Raw genomic sequence first — 26,811 nt, 5'->3', positions numbered from 1 at the left:
ACAGTAACAGCTGGGACTCTCACCACTTACCTCCTTTTCTAGGTTTCATGAAGGAATCTCTTTCTGAGAAGCTGTAGCGGCAACCTGCCAAGCCCATTAGAAGTGAATATGGGCGCTAAACTCTGACATGATTTCTGACTGGTTGTAGTTATACACGTGCCATTAGAAGGGGATTTGGACGCTAAACTCCCGAGACATGATTTCTGCCGCGTTCACGTGTTAGACGGAACTCTGACATTTCCAACGCGCTAACTGGTTTTAGTGATACATACACATATACACGTGGCACGTTTTACCAGTTAGCAAGTCGGAAATGTCAGAGTTTCGACTAGTTCGTGAACGTAGCAGAAATACCTGGGTTGAATGGTGCAGATGTAGGAGTATCGCGTTATTCACAACCCACGCTGTTAACAGGGCAGGCATCCGGTTTTGACTAGCAGAAGTGACTTTTCGTAGCAGGTTAGGAGAATTTACGCAGCCGGTTAGTATAATTAACGTGGCAGGTTAGGAGAATTAGGTTAACGTTAGGAAAAGGGTTAGGATTAGCTAAAATTGTCCCCGATTTAACTCGAACACATCTAGCCCGCCCTGAGAACATCCTCCGTCTAAATAGCAGACCAGATGTACAGTGGATAATCCCACCACTTTAGCTCCTTAGCCCCTTAGTCTACAGGCCATGCTACTGTACATTGCCAATTGTTTCAGGCATTATTGCCAGTAAGCGTTTCTAAGTAACTCCTTGTCTTAGTGGAATTGGTTTCGATGAAACAAGCTCTTTGGCTTTAATGTGACCAGTACTGGCCAGAAGATCCAGTGTACAGTCTTCGCCAGGCACTGCCCGCATCAACGGTGCCAACCAGGTAGCCACACACACACAAATGTATTTAATTATAATTGTTCACGGCTGTTGACGTTGTTTTGTCTGCAGTTTTAGACCCCGTCGTAGATAAAAAAGGTATTGAACGGAAGATGCTGAAAATACATTGGCATCCTGACCTGGGAGTACAGTGCTTTCTCTACCGTGCCACAGGATCTGATTTGCTTTCCATATTAATAAATAAACACTGAAATAATGAATCAACGTCTGATGTCTTGTTGATATGCTGTACAATTCATCTAAAAATCAGTCCATTTCTGGAAATGGAGGTAGTAGCTAGTATCATTACGTAACAAAATAGAATGGCGACGTTGTAAAATTAGAAGGACATACATTCCTGTTCAATTGGAACGTTCCGTGCCGGCTGGACCTGACCGAAATATTTACAGTGTTGTTACAAGGTGTGATGGTAGGAGTGTCTAACTCATTGATTCTCATTAGAAGCCTGGATAATACACGGTGTGTTTTTATTTTATAAATTAGGTCCATTATGTAGTTGTAAGACCCAAATCATTTCAGATTGAAAATGTGAGTTATAGATCTGTCATTCCAATTAAAAAGGTAGTCTGGTAAACAGTAGATCCATTCTGTGTATTTTACTTTCAGCTTAAGGACAGCTGAAAATACAATGTGTGTGGTTATTGAAGATATATTTCACAGCAGTTTAGGTGATAATGATTCTCTAGAGTCTACAGGGAATAGAGTCAGACACTCAGGCCCTCCATACAAAACAGGACCATGGAGAAGTGGGGGGTTTTATGGATTTAATGGTCTCTGTTTAAAGGTGATACACAGTACATACAAAAATACCTTTTCAAATACAACTTGTTGCCCTACAAAAACAACTGATAAATGACTTGTTAATCGTTTCTCAAAATGCACAACAAAAAGAAGAGAGTTGTTGAAAACAGAGTGGTGTAAAAGTCATTGAGAGAGCCCTAAGCTGCTAGAATGGATGATATAAAATGGTAGAAATACACAAAGCAATAAGAAAAAAAAAAAAAAAACATTAATGAAGAGAATACGCCTTTTAAATACATAGGGCACGACCCAAATGGCACCATATTCCCTATATAGTGCACTACTTTTGACCAGAGACCCCATGTAGGGAATTGGGTGCCATTTTGGGATGCATACAAGATGCTTTTCTGTAATTCCTACCGGGGTAGAATGTAGAGAGAAAACACTGTTTGGAAAGGGAGAGCAGGGACTGTACACACAAAGGTTCTCAGAGCACCACTGCTGATCAACAAATGGGTTTTGCCATTTAAATCATAACATTACATGGACACGGGGGACCTGATCCCAGATCAGCACTCCTACTCTGAGAAGTTTTGTGAGTGCGAGTCCTGAAATCTGATTTGAGAGGTCAACTCCTCGACTAGGCTGCATCTGAAAAGGGCACCCTATTCCATATATAGTGCACTTCTTTTGAGCAGGGCCAGATAGGGCTCTGGTCTAAAGTAGTACACTATGTAGGGAATAGGGTGCTATTTGGGACTTAGCCCAGGATGACCCCAGGAGACGCCATGTTTAAGAACCTCCACGGGAGGCGCTGAGGGCCAACACCCCACACTAAGGGAATTACAACACACACACACACACACACACACACACACATCCTCACACACCAGCAAAAGCATTACACCCTTTACGCAACACAACTCCAGTGGTGAACCACCTCACAACCATTATCCTACTAGCTCAACACAACCCTCCATGTTTAGGACAGTCCCTGGGTTCTAGTGCTGCCTGGGGAACAGTACCCTACCCTTCTATAAACACACCTGATTCTACTAATGAGCTGCCCCTAAGGACTCTGGTTGGCTGAATCAGGTGTGTGAATCTAGTGTAGGGCTGGAGCAAAAGCCTACAATACCCAGTAGCTCTCCAGGAGGGTTGGTGACCTCTATTCTAGTGGGTGTCAAAGCTTGAGAGAACATACAGGAGGTCCTGTTAACCTAGAGGGATCATACAGGATGTCCTGTTAACCTAGAGGGATCATACAGGATGTCCTGTTAACCTAGAGGGATCAAACAGGATGTCCTGTTAACCTAGAGGGATCATACAGGAGGTCCTGTTAACCTAGAGAGGACATACAGAAGGAAAAAAGGGAGGTACTATCTGAACTTGTCCAAAACGGAATGCTCATTTTAGATTTCTGTTGCAAAACGTTTTGATACGTTGGGCCCAAATGAAAACGACCCAGGTGGATGAGTCTACTGGGTGGGAAGGCTGCGATTGGCTATCAAGGTCATGTTGTGATGCGGTTGACAAACAGTGGGGAAAAAGACATTTTTGTACCTTTTTTTTTTTTTTTACATTTTAGATCATAAAACTATAATACAGCTGTATGGAACGACTAAACGTCTGTGATTATTTTTCTCTTTTTAAAGACGAGCTATGTACAATAAACTACACCTACTGTAGAAGTTTTCCATTTGTCAAAACATTACGATGGTACAGAAGGATGCAGTAGCAAGCACCGACACGTTAAGGCCATTTAAAACACTGAACTAAACAGTAAAGGAAGAGGGGGGGGTGGGGGGGGGATCCCCCCAAAAATAAATACATCCAACTCTTCTCCAACCCAATCTTAAAATCAGCTCAACTGGGAAGGACCATAGAAACAGATGACATTTTTGGGGAAAAAAGGGACTGTCGTTGCCCATCGTCCAGTGACGGGGACGGGGGGGGGTAGGAGAGTTAAAAATCTGCGTCCTCACTAGGTTTTACCACAGTAGTCTTGATTTTGGATCTCTCAGGTCTGGAGCTAGTCAGTGTTGTAGGTCCAGGCCTCGTGGAGGAAGGGGTTTGGGAGTGGGACAAGGGGACGCTTTACCTGGGGTTACCTGTGCCTGTTGAGGGCTAGTCTGATTGAGTTCTTTACCACCCGCTGGTGGTTACTGCTGGGGAGGGGGGAGGTCACGTCTGGCAGCTCCATACTGGGAAGTCTCTGGAGAATGGACACATGCATGAAGAGACACACAAAAGCAGACACGCGCACACACATGCATGAACACAGACACACACATTATGAGATTTCAAATCAACGACTAATTTGAAGACTGCTTTCACGTATTCTCGCTCATAAAAGTCAGTTAAGTACCTGTGTTCTTGATGTGTCGATAGTTGGAATAGGCATAGCCTTTACCCCACCAAGACTTTCCTGTTAAGAGACAAAAAAGAAATTAAATGCCATACACTGATAAAACCTCTGACATTGAAATAGCAATTTAAAAGAATAATGTGAGGTGTGTATTTCTAGAGTTCAGTTGGTGTTCGGTGGGTTAAAAGAAGAGAACTCACGATGTCCACTCCGTCTCCTTGCTCCTGGCCGGCGCTAGATAAAGGGAAGGGCTCCTTGAATGCAGAGTCGTCACCGGACACCAGCTGGAGAGAGCGAGAGAAAGTGAGAGACTGACAACATCATGACCTCATTAACCTGTGCAAAAACGTTTCCCAAAAAAGTGTGTCCAGACTGAATTCATATTTATACAGCTCCAGTGAGACAATAGTGAAAAGTAGCATGATTAATAAGTGCATCGACGACGTCGTCCCCACAGTGACCGTACGTACATATCCCAACCAGAAGCCATGGGTTACAGGCAACATCCGCACTGAGCTAAAGGCTAGAGCTGCCGCTTTCAAGGAGCAGGACACTAATCCGGACACTTATAGGAAATCCCGTTACGACCTCCAACGAGCCATTAAACAGGCAAAGCGGCAATACAGGACTAAGATTGAATCCTACTACGACGGCTTTGACGCTCGTCGGAGGTGGCAGGGCTTGCAAACTATCACGGATTACAAAGGGAAACCCAGCCGCAAGCTGCCCAGCGACGCGAGCCTACCAGACGGGCTAAATGCCTTTTATGCTCGCATCGAGGCAAGCAACACTGAGCCATGCATGAGGGAAACTGGACTTCCTGACGGGCCGCCCACAAGCGATGAGGGTAGGCAACAACACATCCGCCACGCTGACCATCAACACGGGGCCCCTCAGAGGCGTGTACTTAGCTCCCTCCTGCACTCCCTGTTCAACCACGACTGCATTGCCCTGCACGACTCCAACAAGTTTGGAGGGACTAAGTCGATTTGGATAAAAGCGTCTGCTAAATGGCATATTATATTATTATTATATTATACGTTTGCTGACGACACGACGGTGGTAGGACTGATCATTGACGATGAGGCAGCCTATAGGGAGGTCGTCAGAGAACTGGCAGTGTGGTGCCAGGACAACAACCTCTCCCTCAACGTCAGCAAGACAAAGGAGCTGATCATGGACTACAGGAAATGGAGGACCGAGCACACCCCCATTCACATCGATGGGGCTGTAGTGGAGCGGGTCACGAGTGTCAAGTACCTCGGTGCTCACATCACTAAGGAATTAACATGGTCCACACACACAGTTGTGAAGAGGGCACAACATCGCCTCTTCCCCCTCAGGAGGCTGAAAATATTTGGCTTTGGCCCTCCGATCCTCAAACGGTTCTACAGCTGCACCATTGAGAGCATCTTGACTGGCTGCATCACCGCCTGGTATGGTAACTGCAAGGGACCCGAACGCAAGGCGCTACAGAGGGTGGCGAGTACAGGCCAACACATCACTGGGGCCGAGCTCCCAGCCACCCAAGCCATAGACTGTTCTCTTTGCTACTGCACGGCAAGTAGTACCAGTGCACCATGTCTGGAAGCAACAAGATCCTGAACAGCTTCTACCCCCAAGCCATAAGACTGCTTGCTAAACAGCTAATCAAATTGCTACCTGCATTCACCATTTTTCCACTGGACTGTCTATTATCTATCCTGTTGCCTAGTCACTTTACCCCTACCTATATGTACATAGCTACCTTGATTACCTCGTACCCCTCCACATCGACTCGGTACTGCTACTTCCTGTATATAGCCATGTTATTACCTGCTACTTCCTGTATATAGCCATGTTATTACCTGCTACTTCCTGTATATAGCCATGTTATTACCTGCTACTTCCTGTATATAGCCATGTTATTACCTGCTACTTCCTGTATATAGCCATGTTATTACCTGCTACTTCCTGTATATAGCCATGTTATTACCTGGTACTTCCTGTATATAGCCATGTTATTACCTGGTACTTCCTGTATATAGCCATGTTATTACCTGCTACTTCCTGTATATAGCCATGTTATTACCTGCTACTTCCTGTATATAGCCATAATTTTACCTGGTACTTCCTGTATATAGCCATGTTATTACCTGGTACTTCCTGTATATAGCCATGTTATTTTTACTCATTATTGTTATTCACTGTGTATTTATTCCTCATGTCACTATTTCTATATTTGATCTTTAACTCTGCATTGTTGGAAAATAACCTGTAAGAAAGCATTTCACTGTTAGTCTATGAAGCATGTGACAAATAACATTTGATATGATTTAGTCTGGATGTGGAGGATAGTCCTGGACATATCCATCCAGGGACCACTCCCTCTCCTCACCAGATCTGCAGTGTCTCGGATCCTCTTGGGGGGTTCGTCCTGTGTGGGGGAGTGAGGTCTCTTGGCTGCAGTAGTGGCTCCGTTCTGGTTCTGCTCTGTCGGGCTGCTAGTATCTCTAGGGGAGCCCAGGCAGGGTCCAACGCTCCTGCCTACTACTGTAGGAATGGTGCTGACTGCTGGAGGACTACCCTGGGAGGGGGGGGGGGGGATGAGAAAACCCAATGAGTGATCGACACTGAACATTCATGTTGTGTTCTAATCACAAAGTGGCATTTACACCAAGTGATTGATGACGTCAACAAAGGACATTTGTCTTTTTTTAATTGCGTATTGTGTGGGGCTGTCGTGTGAGTTTCTTGAATCCTGTTAACGGGGGTAAAACAGGTGTCCTCACCACATTGACTCCATCCCCTTGCTCCCTGCTGTCGCCAGATGGAGGGTACGGCTCCTTGAAGGCCAAGTCATCAGCCAGCTGTACACAAAGCACAGAGACAAAGAGAGCGGGTAAGAGATCACCCTGACCGGTGCACATTGTTTTAGGTTCAAACTGACAGGAGTCATTGTTTTCTATGGGAGCTCTAGCAAGCCTGCAACAGAGACTTTTAAAATGGAGAGGCTCTGTTGCGTAATCTAGATGTAACCTATGTTCTGGGGGTGGCGGTGCATTCGTTTTTACAATACAAATTCAACTGACGGGTTCTGCAGTGTCTTTGAGTCTCTTGGACTGCTCCTCCAGCGTAGGGGAGTGGAGTCTCTTGACTGCAGCAGCAACGGAGGCGCCGTTCTGGTCTGTAGGGCTGGTGCTGCCAGGGAGAGGCACCACGGTCCTACCCACTACTGTAGGAATGGTGCTGCCGGCTGGGGCCGCTGGGGCAGAGGGTTTGGAAGCTGCAACCACAGACTCTGTATATGGGGAAAGAGCGAGGGTGGAAAGAGAGAGGGGGGGGGGGAAAGAGAGAGGGGGGGAAGAGAGAGGGGGGGAAGAGAGAGGGGGAGAGAGAGAGGGGGGACAGTGAGGGAGTGAGAGATGAGACATTCCTTTAGCGCAATTTTTCACAGCAGTGACTTTCAAAAACACTAATATGTAGACAATGTATATCTGAGAGGAGAGGAACGCTGATACTCACTTGATCCGATGACTGGGATGGACATACCCTGCTCCTGCTCGGTCCTGGGTGGAGAGACGTCTGGCACCGAGGAACTCATCTCCACAAACAGAGAGACTGGTGGCTTGGGAGGTGTCACACTGCACGGGGCAGGACGAGAAGAGGAATATGGTTATATTCATAATTAATCTATTAAGTTAATTTGAAAATTATGATGACCTGAAACAAGGTACATGAAATAATAAAAATATACATTTCGTTTATTTTATTCATTTTGTCAATTGTGTAAAGAAAATGTATACATCTGTATCTTAGAATGAATACATTTGAAAAAAATCCCAAAACTTTCTGGTGCCAAATGGTACCATTATGCTAAGTAGTGAGGAGGTACACATGAATAGATTTCATTTGACATATCTTCTGCTGTAGCCTAGAAGTCTCCCTGGTTCTCCCCCTGTCCTATGTGTGGTGTACCCACCTGTCGTCTGTGTCCGAGGCAGCCGGCCTGGACGGCTTGCAGACGGGGTTGGGCGAGCTGAAGGGAGTCCCTGAGTCGGTGTCTCTGGAGCTGTCCAGCTGACTGCCGTCAAGAGAGGAACGCTTGGAGCCTCCGCTGTTAGCGCTACGGTTCAGCTCCACTATGCTCTGTAGTGAGGGGAGTGGGGAAAGATGGGGGAGTGGGGGGGACAAGTAGAGAACAAAGCTTAGTACGAAGCCATTCACAAGATCGTGATTTGTTCAAATGCATTTCTTAATAAATATATGTCTAAAGTACACACTGGCTTTCTCAATTCATCTTCCCTGAATATCCCCTCTCCTGGCCCCCTTCTCAAAACGCATTGATAACCAGGGCCGAGGGGAGGGACCTTGCAATAAGGTTGAGAAGGAGACAAGGAATGACAGAAAGAATTGAGCGAGAGCCTCTGTCTGAAGAGAGCGTCCATCTTACCCTCTTCTTCTTCTGCACCAGCTCAGCAGGAAGGTACTGGTGGAGCTGCTTCTTTTTCACATGCGTAGCTTCGATCTTCATCCCATCCTTCAGCATGTTGATGTTGTTGGCCTGCCTGTAAACTGCAGCAAGGGGTCATGGGACATGGAGTCATTTAGAGCTCCCTCTACCAGCATAGACAGATGGTAAAAGGGATGGTTCACTTAAATTACACATTGGTTTCCTTACCATATAAGCAGTCTATGAATTTTTTTGGGGTTTGGTTTAGTTTCCCTGGCACTGTTTCCACATGCTAACGTTTTACCATTTGTGGCACAAATCCCACTCAAGTCATGGGACCGCTATTAGCATTTTTCGCACATCATGTTGAAATCATCCAAAAGTATCTAGAATTGATTGTGAAGCTCAAAGTCACAGATTTGAACATGATGCGCCAAAAATGCTAATATCAGTCCCATGGCTTGAATGGGATTTGTGCCACAAATGCTAAAACGTTAGCATGTGGAAACAGTGCCAGGGAAACTAAAACAAAGCATGGACTGTTGTCAGCAATCTGTTACAGGCTAAGGAAACCAATATGTCATTATGTAATTTGGGTGAACTAACCCTGTGTGTGTGTGTATATATATAGATATATATATAGATATGGTTGTCCCACTGGCTAGTTGAATGCACCAATTTGTAAGTCGCTCTGGATAAGAGCTTCTGCTAAATGACTTAAATGTAAATGTATGGTATTACCTGTGTCTGTGAAGGACTGGATGTCATAGGTCAGGTCGATGTTGACGCTCTCTGCGTTCTCCACTTTCTTGAAGATGATCCCAATGAACCACATGGAGACAAACTCGTTCCTTTTGGAAGACAACACAAATATCAGCTGGGTACACGGAGACAAACTGCTTCCTGATGGAAGACCCACCACTAATATCAGCTGGGTACATGTAGACAAACTGCTTCCTGATGGAACACATTTAGTTACTATGACTAAGATGTGGTTGTCTCACCTAGTTACCTTAAGATGGATCCACTAACTAAGTCGCTCTGGATAAGAGCATTTGCTAAATGACTAAAATGTATATGTAAAAATGCTAACTAGCGTTAGCGCAATGAAGCAGATACCCATAGACTTCCAGTCATTGCGCTAATGCTAGTTAGCAATTGCGGTAGCGCTAATCATCTACTTCCTTCAAACTGCACGCAAAATGGTATTCACTAGTTCATCTGACTCTGGGGAAGTAGACAAAGGGCCTCAGTGCCAAAACCTCAAAGTATTCCTTTAAGTGAAATCTCCACCCATGCTGGGCACCAGGCCATGCAAAACGAACTCGCTCATTGCAAAAAGGTTTAAAAAAAAGTTTCCATCTTGTGCCCTAATGAACACAACCCCAGGTTTCTGGTGCCTTCAAACTTCACAAAAATTTGTGGAGTCTAGAGACTCACTCGCTACAGCTCTCCTTGTTCCCGGGGAATGATGTGGGGTTGACGTGTGCCAGGGTGATGTACTCGTTCCTCTCCAGGTTCCCCACCAGGACACGGATCTTAGACTCCACCAGACCAATCCTAGAGGGAGAGGAACAGACAGGAGGTTCATAACATTACTGGGGTCAGAGCCATATAGTTTAGAGTTGGGCCATCTTTTAGAACGGACGCCTTGTTAGCACCTTTGAGCATTCCATTTATCCATTAATGACGAGAATTTGGAATCTTGTACAAAGCATTGTTTAAATTTCAGAAAACGTTGTGAACTGCTATTGGTCAATATTGCCCATTGGGACATAACATGGCTGCCATAGAATGTAGTGTCATGTACAGTGCCTTCAGCAAGTATTCACACCCCTTGACCTTTTCCACATTTTATTGTGTTACAGCCTGAATTTAAAATGGTTTAAATTGAGATTTTGTGTCACTGGCCTACACACAATACCCGATAAATGTCAAAGTGGAATGATGTTTTTTGAAATTTACAAATTAATAAAAAATGAAAAACTGAAATGTCTTGAGTCAATAAATAAGGGCGGTTTTCCAATGCCTCAAAAAGAAGGGCACTATTGGTAGATACGTTTTTTTTTTTTTAAGCAGAGCATGGTGCTTGCAACGCCAGGGTTGTGGGTTCGTTTCCCACGGGGGGCCAGTATGAAAATGTATGCACTCACTAACTGTAAGTCGCTCTGGATAACAGCGTCTGCTAAATGACTAAAATGTAAAATGAAACCGCTCAGGGATTTCACCATGAGGCCAATGATGACTTTAAAACAGTTAGAGTTTAATGGAGAAAACGGAGAATGGATCAACAACATTGTAGTTACTCCACAATACTAACCTAAATGACAGAGTGAAAATAAGGTAGCCTGTACAGAATACAAATATTCTAAAACCTGCATCCTGTTTGAAATAAGGCAGTAAAATAAAACTGCCAAAAATGTGGGCATTTTTTTTAGTATGTCCTGAATACAAAGTGTTATGTTTGGGGCAAATTCAATGCAACACATCACTGAGTACCACTCTTTATACTTTCAAGTATGGTGGTGGCTGCATCGTGTTATGGGTATGCTTGTCATCGGCAAGGACTAGGGAGTGTTTTTAGGATACAAATAAATGGAATTGAGCTAAGCTCAGGCAAAATCCTAGAGGAAAACCATTTTGAATTCAGGCTGTAACAACAAAATGTGGATTAAGTCAAGGGGTTCACCCGACTTTCTGAAGGCACTGTAAATGTGTCATAATGCATTAACCCTAACCTCAACCTGTTCCACTCATATCATAGACGGGACAGACGTAGCATGACTTCTACCAGAGAGGAAGCGAGGGTTTACTCCACCTAAAAAAAACTGTCCACAAAAATAAGACCAGGAAGTGAGGAATGTTTGTAATGGGAGTTCAATGTGAGTGTCAAATTTGGTCAACAAAAAATTGTATCGCTAATTTTCTACGTGAGGGTTAATTGATATCTAATTGAAGCTTCGTAATGGTTAGGTTATTATTAGGAATGTACTGATATAAGGGGACGCATATGGCATTTCAGCAACTTTGAAAAAAAAAAAACACTTATATGTCGGACTTGTCTGCTGTTCACACGTGCATCTGCCCTCTCATTGGCTAGAATAGTCCCACTTGATCTCGCCTCCTCCCGCCTCCCTCCACCTTTGAGGACATGTATTTCCATTGTTACAGCGGTCACTCGACTATAATAGAAAAGCTTTGCTTTTACCGGTTTGACTTGTTTGCCTAGGGTAAAATGCTAAACATATATTTTGTAGGACCTTAGGAGCTCCATGTTCCCACGTAACAAATCAAATCAAATTTTATTGGTCACATGCGCCGAATACAACAGGTGCAGACATTACAGTGAAATGCTTACTTACAGCCCTTAACCAACAGTGCATTTATTTTAAACAAAAAAAGTAAAAATAAAACAAAAAAAGGTGTTGAGAAAAAAAAGAGCAGAAGTAAAATAAAGTGACAGTAGGGAGGCTATATATACAGGGGGGTACCGTTGCAGAGTCAATGTGCGGGGGCACCGGCTAGTTGAGGTAGTTGAGGTAATATGTACATGTGGGTAGAGTTAAAGTGACTATGCATAAATACTTAACAGAGTAGCAGCAGCGTAAAAAGGATGGGGTGGGGGGGCAGTGCAAATAGTCCGGGTAGCCATGATTAGCTGTTCAGGAGTCTTATGGCTTGGGGGTAGAAGCTGTTGAGAAGTCTTTTGGACCTAGACTTGGCACTCCGGTACCGCTTGCCGTGCGGTAGCAGAGAGAACAGTCTATGACTAGGGTGGCTGGAGTCTTTGACAATTTTGAGGGCCTTCCTCTGACACCGCCTGGTATAGAGGTCCTGGATGGCAGGAAGCTTTGCCCCAGTGATGTACTGGGCCGTACGCACTACCCTCTGTAGTGCCTTGCGGTCGGAGGCCAAGCAGTTGCCATACCAGGCGGTGATGCAACCAGTCAGGATGCTCTCGATGGTGCAGCTGTAGAATTTTTTTAGGATCTGAGGACCCATGCCAAATCTTTTTAGTCTCCTGAGGGGGAATAGGCTTTGTCGTGCCCTCTTCACGACTGTCTTGGTGTGTTTGGACCATGATAGTTCGTTGGTGATGTGGACACCAAGGAACTTGAAGCTCTCAACCTGTTCCACTACAGCCCCGTCGATGAGAATGGGGGCGTGCTCAGTCCTCTTTTTTTTCCTGTAGTCCACAATCATCTCCTTTGTCTTGGTCACGTTGAGGGAGAGGTTGTTGTCCTGGCACCACACGGCCAGATCTCTGACCTCCTCCCTATAGGCTGTCTCATCGTTGTCGGTGATCAGGCCTACCACTGTTGTGTCGTCGGCAAACTTAATGATGGTGTTGGAGTCGTGCCTGGCCATGCAGTCATGGGTGAACAGAGAGTACAGGAGGGGACTGAGCACGCACCCCTGAGGGGCCCCCGTGTTGAGGATCAGTGTGGCAGATGTGTTGTTACCTACCCTTACCACCTGGGGGCGGCCCGTCAGGAAGTCCAGGATCCAGTTGCAGAGGGAGGTGTTTAGTCCCAGGATCCTTAGCTTAGTGATGAGCTTAGAGGGCACTATGGTGTTGAATGCTGAGCTGTAGTCAATGAATAGCATTCTCACGTAGGTGTTCCTCTTGTCCAGGTGGGAAAGGGCAGTGTGGAGTGCAATAGAGATTGCATCATCTGTGGATCTGTTGGGGCGGTATGCAAATTGGAGTGGGTCTAGGGTTTCTGGGATAATGCTGTTGATGTGAGCCATGACCAGCCTTTCAAAGCACTTCATGGCTACAGACATCAGTGCTACGGGTCGGTAGTCATTTAGGCAGGTTATCTTAGATTCCTTGGGCACGGGGACTATGGTGGTCTGCTTGAAACATGTTGGTATTACAGACTCAGTCAGGGACATGTTGAAAATGTCAGTGAAGACACTTGCCAGTTGGTCAGCACATGCTCGGAGTACACGTCCTGGTAATCCGTCTGGCCCTGCGGCCTTGTGAATGTTGACCTGCTTAAAAGTCTTACTCACATCCGCTACGGAGAGCGTGATCACAGTCATCCGGAACAGCTGGTGCTCTCATGCATGCTTCAGTGTTGCTTGCCTCGAAGCGAGCATAGAAGTGGTTTAGCTCGTCTGGTAGGCTTGTGTCACTGGGCAGCTCGCGGCTGTGCTTCCCTTTGTAGTCTGTAATAGTTTTCAAGCCCTGCCACATCCGACGAGCGTCAGAGCCAGTGTAGTACGATTCAATCTTAGACCTGTATTGACTCTTTGCCTGTTTGATGGTTCGTCGGAGGTCATAGCGGGATTTCTTATAAGCGTCCGGGTTAGAGTCCCGTTCCTTGAAAGCGGCAGCTCTACCCTTTAGCTCAGTGCGGATGTTTCCTGTAATCCATGGCTTCTGGTTGGGGTATGTACGTACGGTCACTGTGGGGACGACATCATCGATGCACTTATTGATGAAGCCAGTGACTGATGTGGTGTACTCCTCAATGCTGTCTGAAGAATCCCGGAACATGTTCCAGTCTGTGCTAGCAAAACAGTCCTGTAGCTTAGCATCTGCGTCATCTGACCACTTTTTTATTAACCGAGTCACTGGTGCTTCCTGCTTTAGTTTTTGCTTATAAGCAGGAATCAGGAGGATAGAGTTATGGTCAGATTTGCCAAATGGAGGGCGAGGGAGAGCTTTGTATGCGTCTCTGTGTGTGGAGTAAAGGTGGTCTAGAGTTTTTTTCCCTCTGGTTGCACATTTAACATGCTGGTAGAAATTAGGTAGAACGGATTTAAGTTTCCCTGCATTAATGTCCCCGGCCACTAGGAGCGCTGCATCTGGATGAGCGTTTTCCTGTTGATTAATGGCCTTGTACAACTCATTCAGTGCAATCTTAATGCCAGCATTGGTTTGTGGTGGTAAATAGACAGCTATGAAAAATACAGATGAAAACTCTCTTGGTAAATAGTGTGGTCTACAGCTTATCATAAGATACTCTACCTCAGGCGAGCAAAACCTCGAGACTTCCTTAGTATTTGGTTTTGTGCACCAGCTGTTGTTTACAAATATACACAGACCGCCACCCCTTGTCTTACCGGAGTCAGCCGTTCTGTCCTGCCGATGTAGCGTATAGCCTGCTAGCTGAATGTTATCATTGTCGTCGTTCAGCCACGACTCGGTGAAACATAATATATTACAGTTTTTAATGTCCCGTTGGTAGGATAACCGTAATCTTAAGTCGTCCACTTTATTTTCAAAAGATTGAACGTTGGCTAATAGGATTGATGGAAGAGGCAGTTTACTCGTTCGCCGTCGGATCCTTACAAGGCACCCCGATCTGCGTCCACGATATCTCCGTCTCTTCTTCACGCGAATGACGGGGATTTGGGCCTTGTCGGGTGTCTGTATGATATCCTTCGTGGCCGCCTCGTTGAAGAAAAAATCTTCGTCCAATACGAGGTGAGTAATCGCTGTCCTGATATCCAGAAGCTCTTTTTGGTTATAAGAGACGATGGCAGAAACATTATGTACAAAATAAATTACAAATAACGCGGAACAACACAAAACACTTACCATTCTAATTGGTTTTCTTCTGTGGATGCACTGGCAGTCAGAACAATGTAATGCCTGTTAAAGACAAAACACAAATTGGCATACAGATAAACACCTGTCAACTATTTCAACATTTAAAATAGAAAACAGGGAAATAAATATATCAATAAATACGTACTTGTACTTCAGGAAAAAGTTGGGCGGCTCAAACAGTTTGGACCAGTCCGTTTTCCCCTGAAGGATGTCATCGGTCACACTGAGACCTGTAGGTGTCAGATATTTAGTAATCTCTTGTGGACAGACGCATGGAAAACAGGATGGTATAATAGCATCTGTCAACAGACTGTGGGATGCAACGACTAACAAGGAACTCTGTTCAGATGCGCAGATTTCTTTCCTCACAGGTTATTTGGACAAATCATGACTTCGCATCTTTCAAATTTCAGAAGTGGAGGGGACATTTGGCCATTGCTTTGCTGCGTGTTTTCGTTTAGGGGGTGGGGGGGGGGGGGGGGGTGGAGAGTTCTCTAGGCTGGTTAGGGTCTCCTCTCATACAGATACCCCCAGAACATAATCGAACACAATATTCTACTTCTAGGTTTCCCAGATTAGACATTTAGAATGAGCACAATTAGCACCATGCTGTCCCAACTGACTCATACAGGACCACTATACAGAACACCCCTCATTGCATGGTGTAATAATTTGATGTAAGAGAAAGGTTTTAGGATATATCCTACTGCAAATACAGGGAGTCAACAGTCTGGGTTGGGTATTTCAGTGCCATTCAGTGGACAGTCATTTCAGGGCCTTTATTGGAGTGCTGAACTAGGATCAGTTTAGCCTTTTAGATAATAATGAACACGATAATTGGGCACCATTGGGCGGCAGGTAGCTTAGTGGGTAAGAGCGTTGTGCCAGTAACTGAAAGGTCGCTGGTTCTAATCCCCGAGCCGACTAGGTGAAAAATCTGTCGATGTGCCCTTGAGCAAGGCACTTAACCCTAATTGCTCCTGTAAGTCGCTCTGGATAAGAGCGTCTGCTAAATGACTAAAAATAAAAATAAAAATAAAAAATAATATGGACGGGGGGGGGGGGGGGGGCTGATCCTAGATCAACCAGGTTAGGGCCAAGAGTTAGGTACCCACCGTATTTGAACTCCTCGCTCATGATGGTGCGTGTGGAAGTGGAGACGTTGTAGGTGGAGTTCTGCTGGGGGTAGGCTGGTGTGATGATGGGCATCAGGTGGTACCTGTCTGACGGGTTCACCTGGAGGGGGGGTGGGGGGGGGCAAGACAGGTAGAGAGGAGAGTTGGAACAGGGCAAGAGCAGCTTTGTCCACCCCACAGACACACCACACCTTCAAAATAAGCGTTTTATCAATTTGTTATGTTCATCCGATAAACCTTGCGGAATTTGTGCATCTCGAACACACACACAACAGCAGACACCTACCCGTGGATCCCAAACAGGCAGATTCAGATTGCTGTCTTCAGGTTGTTTCAAAAGCACAGGATTCGGCCATTCCCTACAGGACGGAACAGATTGAGTGAATTGATGGCTTTTCAAACAATGGAGATTTCAAAGCAACAACATGTTTTTATCATAGTGGGTCATCGGCTACACAGGCTACCCATATCATCACACCCATTTAGACTGATCAGGACCCATATCATCACACCCATTTAGACTGATCAGGACCCATATCATCACACCTATTTAAACTGATCAAGGCCCATATCATCACACCCATTTAGACTGATCAGGACCCATATCATCACACCAATTTAAACTGATCAAGGCCCATATCATCACACCCATTTAGACTGATCAGGACCCATATCATCACACCTATTTAAACTGATAAGGTCCCATATCATCACACCCATTTAGACTGATCAGGACCCATATCATCATACCTATTTAAACTGATCAAGGCCCATATCATCACACCCATTTAGACTGATCAGGACCCATATCATCACACCAATTTAAACTGATCAAGGCCCATATCATCACACCCATTTAAACTGATCAGGACCCATATCATCACACCCATTTAGACTGATCAGGACCCATATCATCACACCTATTTAAACTGATCAGGGCCCATATCATCACACCCATTTAAACTGATCAGGACCCATATCATCACACCCATTTAGACTGATCAGGACCCATATCATCACACCTATTTAAACTGATCAAGGCCCATATCATCACACCCATTTAGACTGATCAGGACCCATATCATCACACCTATTTAGACTGATCAGGGCCCATATCATCACACCTATTTAGACTGATCAGGGCCCATATCATCACACCTATTTAGACTGATCAGGGCCCATATCATCACACCTATTTAGACTGATCAGGGCCCATATCATCACACCCATTTAAACTGATCAGGGCCCATATCATCACACCCATTTAGACTGATCAGGGCCCATATCATCACACCTATTTAAACTGATCAGGACCCATATCATCACACCCATTTAGACTGATCAGGACCCATATCATCACACCCATTTAGACTGATCAGGGCCCATATCATCACACCTATTTAGACTGATCAGGGCCCATATCATCACACCTATTTAGACTGATCAGGGCCCATATCATCACACCTATTTAGACTGATCAGGGCCCATATCATCACACCTATTTAGACTGATCAGGGCCCATATCATCACACCCATTTAGACTGATCAGGGCCCATATCATCACACCTATTTAGACTGATCAGGGCCCATATCATCACACCTATTTAAACTGATCAGGGCCCATATCATCACACCTATTTAGACTGATCAGGGCCCATATCATCACACCTATTTAAACTGATCAGGGCCCATACTCACAGTGACTCAGATATGTGCTGATCTAGAGTCAGATCTCCCTTATACATTGTGATTTAAAAAAAAAAAGGTCCAATCCTAGATCACTGCTCTGAGACGCTTTGTGAGTAGTGGCTGTGGAACGTAAAGCGGCGGTACGGGGCTCCTTGTGTACGTACCACTTAGAGAAGACCAGGAAGAACTTGTGTACGTACCACTTAGAGAAGACCAGGAAGAACTTGTGTACGTACCACTTAGAGAAGACCAGGAAGAACTTGTGTACGTACCACTTAGAGAAGACCAGGAAGAACTTGTGTACGTACCACTTCGAGAAGACCAGGAAGAACTTGTGTACGTACCACTTAGAGAAGACCAGGAAGAACTTGTGTACGTACCACTTAGAGAAGACCAGGAAGAACTTGTGTACGTACCACTTCGAGAAGACCAGGAAGAACTTGTGTACGTACCACTTAGAGAAGACCAGGAAGAACTTGTGTACGTACCACTTAGAGAAGACCAGGAAGAACTTGTGTACGAGGGTGGAGGCCACAGCGTTGGGGTAGAGCTGGCAGGTCCTAGCTACCAGCATGGCCCAGGAGACGCCACCCAGGAAGCCCAGCATGTTGGAGTAGATCCCACGGCCTGGGGCACAGGGGTAATAATATACCATTTAGCAGATGCTTTCATCCAAAGCAACTAACATTCATTCGTGCAGACATTTGTTAACACATGGGTCATATTCAAAACAGAAAAAGACCACTCAGAAAAGGGGTGGAAAAGGGAGGTACTACGATCTGAACTACTTGTCCAATAAAAACACTCAATTTAGTTTCCCCTCCTAACATATTTCTAGAAATGTTACATGTGCCTTAATGAACACGTCCCCGGTCACCCAGTGCCCTACAGTAGAGTCCTGTATCTGGTTAGGCAGAGTTATTAGAGGGGAAACTGTCTGCAATAGTGGTCCTCTGTAGCTCAGTTGGTAATAATAATAATAGATTGGATTTCTATAGTGGTTTTCTATCAACTGATGTAGTCAAAGCGCTTTACATAGGAGGGGGAAACTCACCTCATCCACCATCAATGTATATCACCCACCTCAGTGACGCACGGCGACCAATTTGTGCCAGAACGCTCACCACACATCAGCTATCAGGTGGAGAGGTGAGGAGTGACACATGCCAATTAGGAATGAGGGGGATGATTAGATGGCCATGATGGAAATGGGGCCAGGTTGGGAATTTAGCCAGGACACCGGGGTGAACACCCCTACTCTTACGATAAGTGCCATGGGATTTTTAGTGACCACGGGGAGTCAGGACACCCATTTAACATCCCATCCGAAAGATGGCACCGTACGCATGGCAATGTCCCCTTCACTACCCTGGGATCTCCTTAGACCAGAGGGGAGAGTGCCCCAGCTACTGGGCTCTGACACCACTTTCAGCCGCATCTGGTCTCCATCCAGGGACCGACCCTGCTTAGTTTCAGAGGCAAGCCAGCAGTGGGATGCAGGGTGGTATGAGCAAGGCGCTTGCAATGCTAGGGTAGTGGGTTCGATTCCCAGGACCACCCGTATGTAAAATGTATGAACAAATGACTAAGTCACTTTGGATAAAAGCATCTTGCTAAATGTCATATTATAGTCTATATTATTAAAATGGTGTATTAATGGCAAATATATGACATTGTATTGTAGTTGCTGACTCACGTTTGGCCCACAGCTTGATGGCCCTCAGGGTTAGTCTGAAGTTCTCCTTGTTTGGTACCAAGTACAGGATCTCATCTGTCACTCTGCAGCCTGGAGCAGGAGGAGAGCAAAGGAAGACGTCACTATAGTCTCAGAAAAGTCTAACTGCTCACAACAAGAGTCCAGGGAGGGAGGTTAGTTAGTTACACACTGCGTTGTCATTCCAAAGCTGGTGCTGTAGTTGGCTAAAGGTAACAGTCATAGTTTAACATGATTACAGATACGGGGTACGGTGTTAGTTACACTATAACCTAATGCACAGTATGACCCTCTACTATGTAGTACCATGTATTACTACATACTAGGTTCTATGTAGTACCATGTATTACTACGTACTAGGTTCTATGTAGTACCATGTATTACTACGTACTAGTACTAGGTTCTATGTAGTACCATGTATTACTACTATGTTCCATGTAATACCACATTTTACTATGTACTAGTACTAGGTTCTATGTAGTACCATGTATTATGTCCTAGTACTACGTAATACCACGTATTACTATGTCCTACTACTATGTAGCACCATGTATTACTATGTCCTAGTATTATGTTCTATGTAGTACCATGTATTAATATGTCCTAGTACTATGTAGTACCATGTATACCAAACAAAAATATAAATGTAACATGTAAAGTGCTGATCTCATGTTTCATGGAGCTGAAATAAAAAAATGGCTGACATTTTCCATATGCACTAAAAGCTTATTTCTCTAAAATGTTTGTTTCCATCCCTGTTAGTGAGCATTCCTCCTTTGCCAAGATAATCCATCCACCTGACAGGTATGGCATATCAAGAAGCTGATTAAACAGCATGATCATTACACAGGTGCACCTTGTGATGGGGACAATAAACGGCCACTAAAATGTGCAGTTTTGTCACACAACACAAACAGACGTATCAAGTTTTGAGGGAGCGTGCAATTGGCATGCTGACTGCAGGAACCAAAGCTGTTGCCAGAGAATTTAATGTTCATTTCTCTACCATAAGCCACCTCCAACGTCATTTTAGAGAATTTGGCATTATGTCCAACCGGCCTCACAACTGCAGACCAAGTGTAACCACGCCAGCCCAGGAACTTCACATCCGGCTTCTGACTGGCTGGGCCTGGCCCCCAATTGGGTGGGCCTATGCCCTCCAAGGCCCACCCATGGCTGCTCCCCTGCCCAGTCATGTGAAATCCATAGATTAGGGCTTAATGAATTTATTTCAATTGACTGATTTGCTTATATTAACTGTAACATTATTGAAATTGTTGCGTTTATATTTTTGATTCAGTAGATTACTGTGTGGCTTAGTAGGTAGAGCATAGTGCTTGAACGCCAAGGGTCGTGGGTACGATTCCCGTGTAAAATGTATGCTCGCATGACTAAGTTACTTTGGATAAAAGCGTCTGCTAAATGGCCTGTATTATTACTACTAGTACCACGTCGTTCCATAGGAAGAGAGCGACAGTACCATTGAGGCTGCGGATGCAGCGGATGTCCAGGTTCCTCAGGTGGGAGTCTCCTCTCAGATCCAGGTTGTCTGGGATGGACTGCAGAGCCAGCCGCGCAAACAGCAGGTCAATCTGCCCGGCAACAAGACAGAGCAGGGACACTCAATTACACTGGGCCCAAATTCACAAAGTCTCTTTGAGTAGAAGTGCTGATCTAGGATCAGTTGGGACCCCGCTAATTCAGTAGGACTTTAAGGCACACATGATCCTAGATCAGTACTCCTATTCAGACAGTTTGTGAATTACTGTACTGATTATAGTCTGTATCCACTACAGTATATTGTGATCATGTTATAATTCTGTTTATGCCAATAGTATACTATAACTACGTATGCTTTCTGTTCAAATATGCGAAAAAGTCTCGCAATCTTGGGTCTGCCAGGTGGTTTCTGACCACGCGTATCATTAACCTCCTATTTCCAGGGTCTGATCTAATCTTCAAGGATTAGCTGTGTTTAGGTCGATCTACAGCCTGATCTGGGTTCTGTTCTATTTCAATATGAATGTCAATGTGTTGGATGTGAATGTTGAATGAATGCGTTTGCTCCATCATTAACATTTTCATTGGTGAAAACCCACTCTGATGGTATACATATCTCCCAGAGAGTAGATAGACACCACTTAGTACATCCAAACCCCATTACCTCGATGCCGTCAAACTTGAATTTGATCACAGGCACAAAGGCATCCTCCACCGCCTGAAACAAGAAATGCATCACGTTAAAGCGATTGACATGCCAAGTCAAAAGGTACAGGAGAACACAGAAGTCGGAAGTTTACATACACCTTAGCCAAATACATTTAAACTCAGTTTTCACAATTCCTGACATTTAATCCTAGTAAAAATTCCCTGTTTTAGGGTCAGTTAGTATCAGCACTTTGTTTTAAGAATGTGACATGTCAGAATAATAGTAGAGAGAATTATTTATTTCAACTTTTATTTCTTTCATCACATTCCCAGTGGGTCAGAAGTTTACATACACTCAATTAGTATTTGGTAGCATTGCCTTTAAATTGTTTAACTTGGGTCAAACGTTTTGGGTAGCCTTCCACAAGCTTCCCACAATAAGTTGGGTGAATTTTGGCCCATTCCTCCTGACAGAGCTGGTGTAACCGAGTCAGGTTTGTAGGCCTCCTTGCTCGTACACGCTTTTTCAGTTCTGCCCACACATTTTCTATAGGATTGGAGGTCAGGGCTTTGTGATGGCCACTCCAATACCTTGACTTTGTTGTCCTTAAGCCATTTTGCCACAACTTTGAAAGTATGTTTGGGGTCATTGTCCATTTGGAAGACCCATTTGCGACCAAGCTTTCACTTCCTGACTGATGTCTTGAAATGTTGCTTCAATATATCCACATAATTTTCCTTCCTCATGATGCCATCTATTTTGTGAAGTGCACCAGTCCCTCCTGCAGCAAAGCACCCCCCAGCATGATACTGCCACCCCCGTGCTTCATGGTTGGGATGGTGTTCTTCGGCTTGCAAGCTGCCCCCTTTTTCCTCCAAACATAACGATGGTCATTATGGCCAAACAGTTCTATTTTTGTCCTCTGGTCTGATGACACATTTCTCCAAAAAGTACAATCTTTGTCCCCATGTGCAGTTGCAAACCGTTGTCTGGCTTTTTTATGGCGGTTTTGGAGCAGTGGCTTCTTCCTTGCTGAGCAGCCTTTCAGGTTATGTCGATATAGGACTCGTTTTACTGTGGATATAAATACTTTTGTACGCGTTTCCTCCAGCATCTTCACAAGGTCCTTTGCTGTTGTTCTGGGATTGATTTGCACTTTTTGCACCAAAGTACGTTCATCTCTAGGAGACAGAACACGTCTCCTTCCTGAGCTGAATGACGGCTGCGTGGTCCCATGGTGTTTATACTTGCATACTATTGTTTGTACAGATGAACGTGGTACCTTCAGGTGTTTGGAAATTGCTCCCAAGGATGAACGAGACTTGTGGAGGTCTACAATAATTTTTCTGAGGTCTTGGCTGATTTCTTTTGATTTTCCCATGATCTCAAGCAAAGAGGCACTGAGTTTGAAGGTAGGCCTTGAAATACAGCCACAGGTCCACCTCCAATTGACTCAAATGATGTCAATTAGCCTATCAGAAGCTGCTAAAGCCATGACATCATTTTCTGGAATTTTCCAAGCTGTTTAAAAGGCACAGTCAACTTAATGTATGTAAACTTCTGACCCATTGGAATTGTGATACAGTGAATTATAAGTGAAATAATCTGACTGTAAACATTTGTTGGAAAAGTTACTTGTCATGCACAAAGTAGAGGTCCTAACCGACTTGACAAAACTATAATTTGTTAACAAGAAATTTGTGGAGTGGTTGAAAAACTAGTTTTAATGACTCAAACCTTAGTGTATGTAAATTTCCGACTTCAACTGTACATGCCTCGAGCACGTCTACAGTGTCAACATAGGTTAGAATCCGGCCTACTGCCCTTCGACACAATCTCTCTCCATTTTCCTCCACTGTCATCCTCTCACACGCTGTTCAATAAAATCTGAGATTTTTTTTGTATAAGAATATTATCCTGACTCACCCGTAGGTCTTTGATCTCTTCGTGCAGTTTGAGCTTTGCAAAGAATGAGTCAAAGAAGTCAGTCCTCTCCACGTGTCGCGGCGACACACACAAGGCATCAATATCCGCCCCTGCAACACAAACACAAACACACAACTTAACTACACCTTTGACAGCTCAGTTGGTAGAGCATGGCGCTTGCAACGCCAAGGTTGTGGGTTCGTTTCCCCACGAGGGGCCAGTATGGAAATGTATGCACTCACTAACTGTAAGTGGCTCTGGATATGTGTGCTAAATGACTAAAATGTAAATGTGGCTCATGCAGACATGCACTTGTTCTCTTTAAGGATGACAGGACATTACCTTTAGTGTGAACTCCCAGCCGGTAAGACCCAAAGGTGAAGATCTTCCCCCCCACATTGGTTATCGCTGATGGTGGGAGGTTCTGAGGGGAATTAACATCAACATCATTCAGCATGATCACACATCATTCTCCCATTGACATCGTAGCAGAGTAGGAATTATTTGCTTTCTGTAAAGCAACCACTGACGCACACACAGTTCAGTCATCATTCATCATCAGTCATCATCAGTCATCATCTCTGCTCAACTATTTATTGTTCTTCAAGGAACCTACCTTTGTTTCACTGATCTCGGCAATCCATTCCTTGACAAATGTATTCAACTTCCCAAGAACTGCGAGTCTGTGGGAAGTACCATAATATCAATCAATTCACCTGTCCACTACGAAACCCAGCATATCCCAGACACACATATCAAAAGAACGTAAACCTACAACAACTCTTCAACTTGGAAAACATTGAAGCAAAATAAGGTCATTAAATGAACAAATACAACTCAATTTCAACCAGTGCCTGTATTCACTGAAAGTCTCAGAGCACGAGTGCTGCTGATAAAGGATCAGTTTCATCTTTTAGATCTTAAATGAATAAGATTATACGGACAGGGGGGGACCTGACCCTAGATCAGCAGGCTTACTCTGAGATGCTTTTTGAATACGGGCCCAGGTGTGTAAGAAAACACATTTTTCACTTAGTTGGGTTAAGCCTGACAAAGACTTTCGGGTGGAAACATTACACAATAAAATAAAAAAATCTAAACAACACGAGTATTCATCAGTGTGCAGGCATCTTTTCTTTATTTCATGAGAACTCCATCTCACCTGTGGTTGAGTTCGTCCTCATCCTCGAACACCCCAAAGGGTTTCATGGCCTCGCTGAGCTTGTGTGTGTACTGGTGGTCCACCTCCCTGGGGAAGGCCATGCTGATGGACGAGGTGATGCCATAGTGTTTCTGAGGCTGCTGCCCGCCATGCATACTGTTACTGTTCCTTTACAAGTCAACACAGAGAGGAGGAAGAAGAGTATGTTATAGATATGATAGATGTCCTGTTGAATTGACCAAAGTTGATGGCAGTACATATACTTCAGTCTAGCCGACTAAACGCAACTCGACGGTGAAGGAAGTTTCTGATTAACTCCACCAACAGAGTTGAGCAGAGACCAGGTTTTGTGGAATTCAGCCCTGACTACATCGATTCGTCCGAGGTCAATACTACACAAATATTTTATTATGAAACGCTTACCTTACACCTATGTTTGTCCTCTGTAGTTGTGTGCCTTTGTTTGCTAAAATCCATACTTTTTAATAAAAACCTTAATCAAATACCACCACCAAATTGTTTCCTTGTCGAGATTCAATTGGCACACGCGCAGAGTTGAGATCTTAGAGCAACAGCAATGAGCAAACAGTCAGTGGTTGTATTTTATTAACATTTATTGAAAAAGTATGGATTTTGGCAAACAAAGAAAGGCACGCAACTACAGAGGACAAACATAGGTACAAGGTAAGCATTTCATAACTTACATTTTTAAAAGTATTGACCTCGAGCGAATCGATGTAGTCGGAGATGAATTCCACAAAGCCTGGTCTCTGCTCAACTCTGTTGGTGGGAGTTCATCAGAAACTTCCTTCACCATGGAGTTGAGTTTAGTCAGCCACTTCAATCATAGCAATAAAGAATATATATTTTTATGTTGAGCATTCTGTTTACTAGTTATCACTTAGCTAACGTTTAGGTAGGTAGCAATTTTTTGTTTTCCCAAGCCACCCATTTACTCTATAGCGAGCTAACGTTAGATGTCCTGTTGAATTGTTCAACGTTGTTTGCAGTACATATACCATAACAAACCATATTTGCATTTGAAGAGCCATCCTATGTGTTTAGTGCACTCACTGGGTGAAAATCAGAGACACAAACCGTGGACTAACTTAACGTTACTTTGATGGTGCTTCATTCATTTCCTATTCATTGAGCTGGTCTGGATAGATTTAGCACTAATAGGTAGCTAACGAGGCGAGCACCTGTTTGACATGACGCAGGGACGCAGGCGTCAACTCCACATGACCTGTTATTGGTCACTACACAGGGATGTTTACAACAAAATAATCCAGACAGCTAATGTTACCTTATTTAAAGGCAAGTTAGTTAGCAAAAACGTTGGCTATAAAGTCTGGTAGCCAGCACACGTTAACGACCATATATCTATATGACCATCTAGCTAACGTTATATACCGGAACTCAAAGGCTCTAACGTTAACGATGTTAGCTAACAAGTTAACTAGCGTTGATTATAAACAAAATAACGTTAATGAATAATTAGCTAAATAACGTTGGCTAGTTACAATAACATACAAACAACGAAATATTGAAACCCATCGAGTCATCAAGCTAGTTTTGAAATGTCTCTGATTGCCGTGTCGAGTAGCAAGCTAGCCAAGTTAGCAGATGCACCAAATAGCTAGGCCTTTGTTAGCTTCGCTAACTCCCTCAGCCTCGCATTGTTGTGATGATAGCCGTTCGTTAGCAACTAGCTAGCCGTGTTAGCCTAGCTAGCTATGTTAGCCTAGCTAACGTTAGCTATTCTATCATCTTTCTACAACAACACACATGTTGAAGAGAGGACAACATTACAATGCATTAAGCATGTGGACAACTTACGCTGACATTTCTTTCATGACCCACCGAGAACTTTCTCTTTTCCTTAGAACAAACTTGTAGAAAACATGTAAACTCAGCTAGCAGCAGCCCCGACCCTATTTATAACAATAGCTAGTTAGTTACACTCCAATATGGCGCTCAAGCCGTCTCTGTATCCCGACAAGCTTTGCGCAATGAGATTCCATCGTCATTTCTGGTCATAAATCCATAAAC

The 26,811-nt window shown here is 44.3% G+C and overlaps 1 protein-coding gene across 2 annotated transcripts; it reads right to left on the bottom strand.

Annotated features, from left to right (window-relative positions):
* Positions 1-1,626: 1,626 nt before the first annotated feature.
* LOC311120345 (poly(A) polymerase gamma-like) lies at positions 1,627-26,770 on the bottom strand. Of its 2 annotated transcripts, XR_014612149.1 has the most exons (25): positions 26,599-26,727; positions 24,760-24,927; positions 24,214-24,280; positions 23,940-24,021; positions 23,598-23,707; positions 21,687-21,740; positions 21,003-21,114; positions 19,505-19,594; positions 18,297-18,435; positions 16,406-16,478; positions 16,099-16,219; positions 15,129-15,213; positions 14,972-15,025; positions 9,859-9,978; positions 9,160-9,269; positions 8,419-8,540; positions 7,948-8,114; positions 7,491-7,609; positions 7,058-7,266; positions 6,758-6,835; positions 6,364-6,552; positions 4,187-4,270; positions 3,987-4,046; positions 2,963-3,833; positions 1,627-2,838 (listed from the first exon to the last, which is right to left on the bottom strand). XR_014612149.1 is itself a non-coding variant. In XM_084194964.1 (24 exons), the coding sequence occupies exons 1-24, from the start codon at positions 26,613-26,615 to the stop codon at positions 3,726-3,728; spliced, it is 2,538 nt and encodes an 845-aa protein (XP_084051090.1). In that variant the 5' UTR covers positions 26,616-26,770; the 3' UTR covers positions 1,627-3,725. The 2 variants fall into 2 exon arrangements, 1 of the variants encoding a protein (XP_084051090.1); XM_084194964.1 differs by having other exon boundaries at positions 1,627-3,833; positions 26,599-26,770.
* Between the last annotated feature and the right edge of the window lie 41 nt (positions 26,771-26,811).

Source organism: Coregonus lavaretus (genome assembly GCF_964263955.1).
Source record: "Coregonus lavaretus genome assembly, contig: HAP1_SCAFFOLD_628, whole genome shotgun sequence".
Classification (NCBI taxonomy): domain Eukaryota; kingdom Metazoa; phylum Chordata; class Actinopteri; order Salmoniformes; family Salmonidae; genus Coregonus; species Coregonus lavaretus.
Note: the sequence above shows the minus strand (reverse complement) of the source record. Positions and strands in the feature narration are given on the sequence as shown.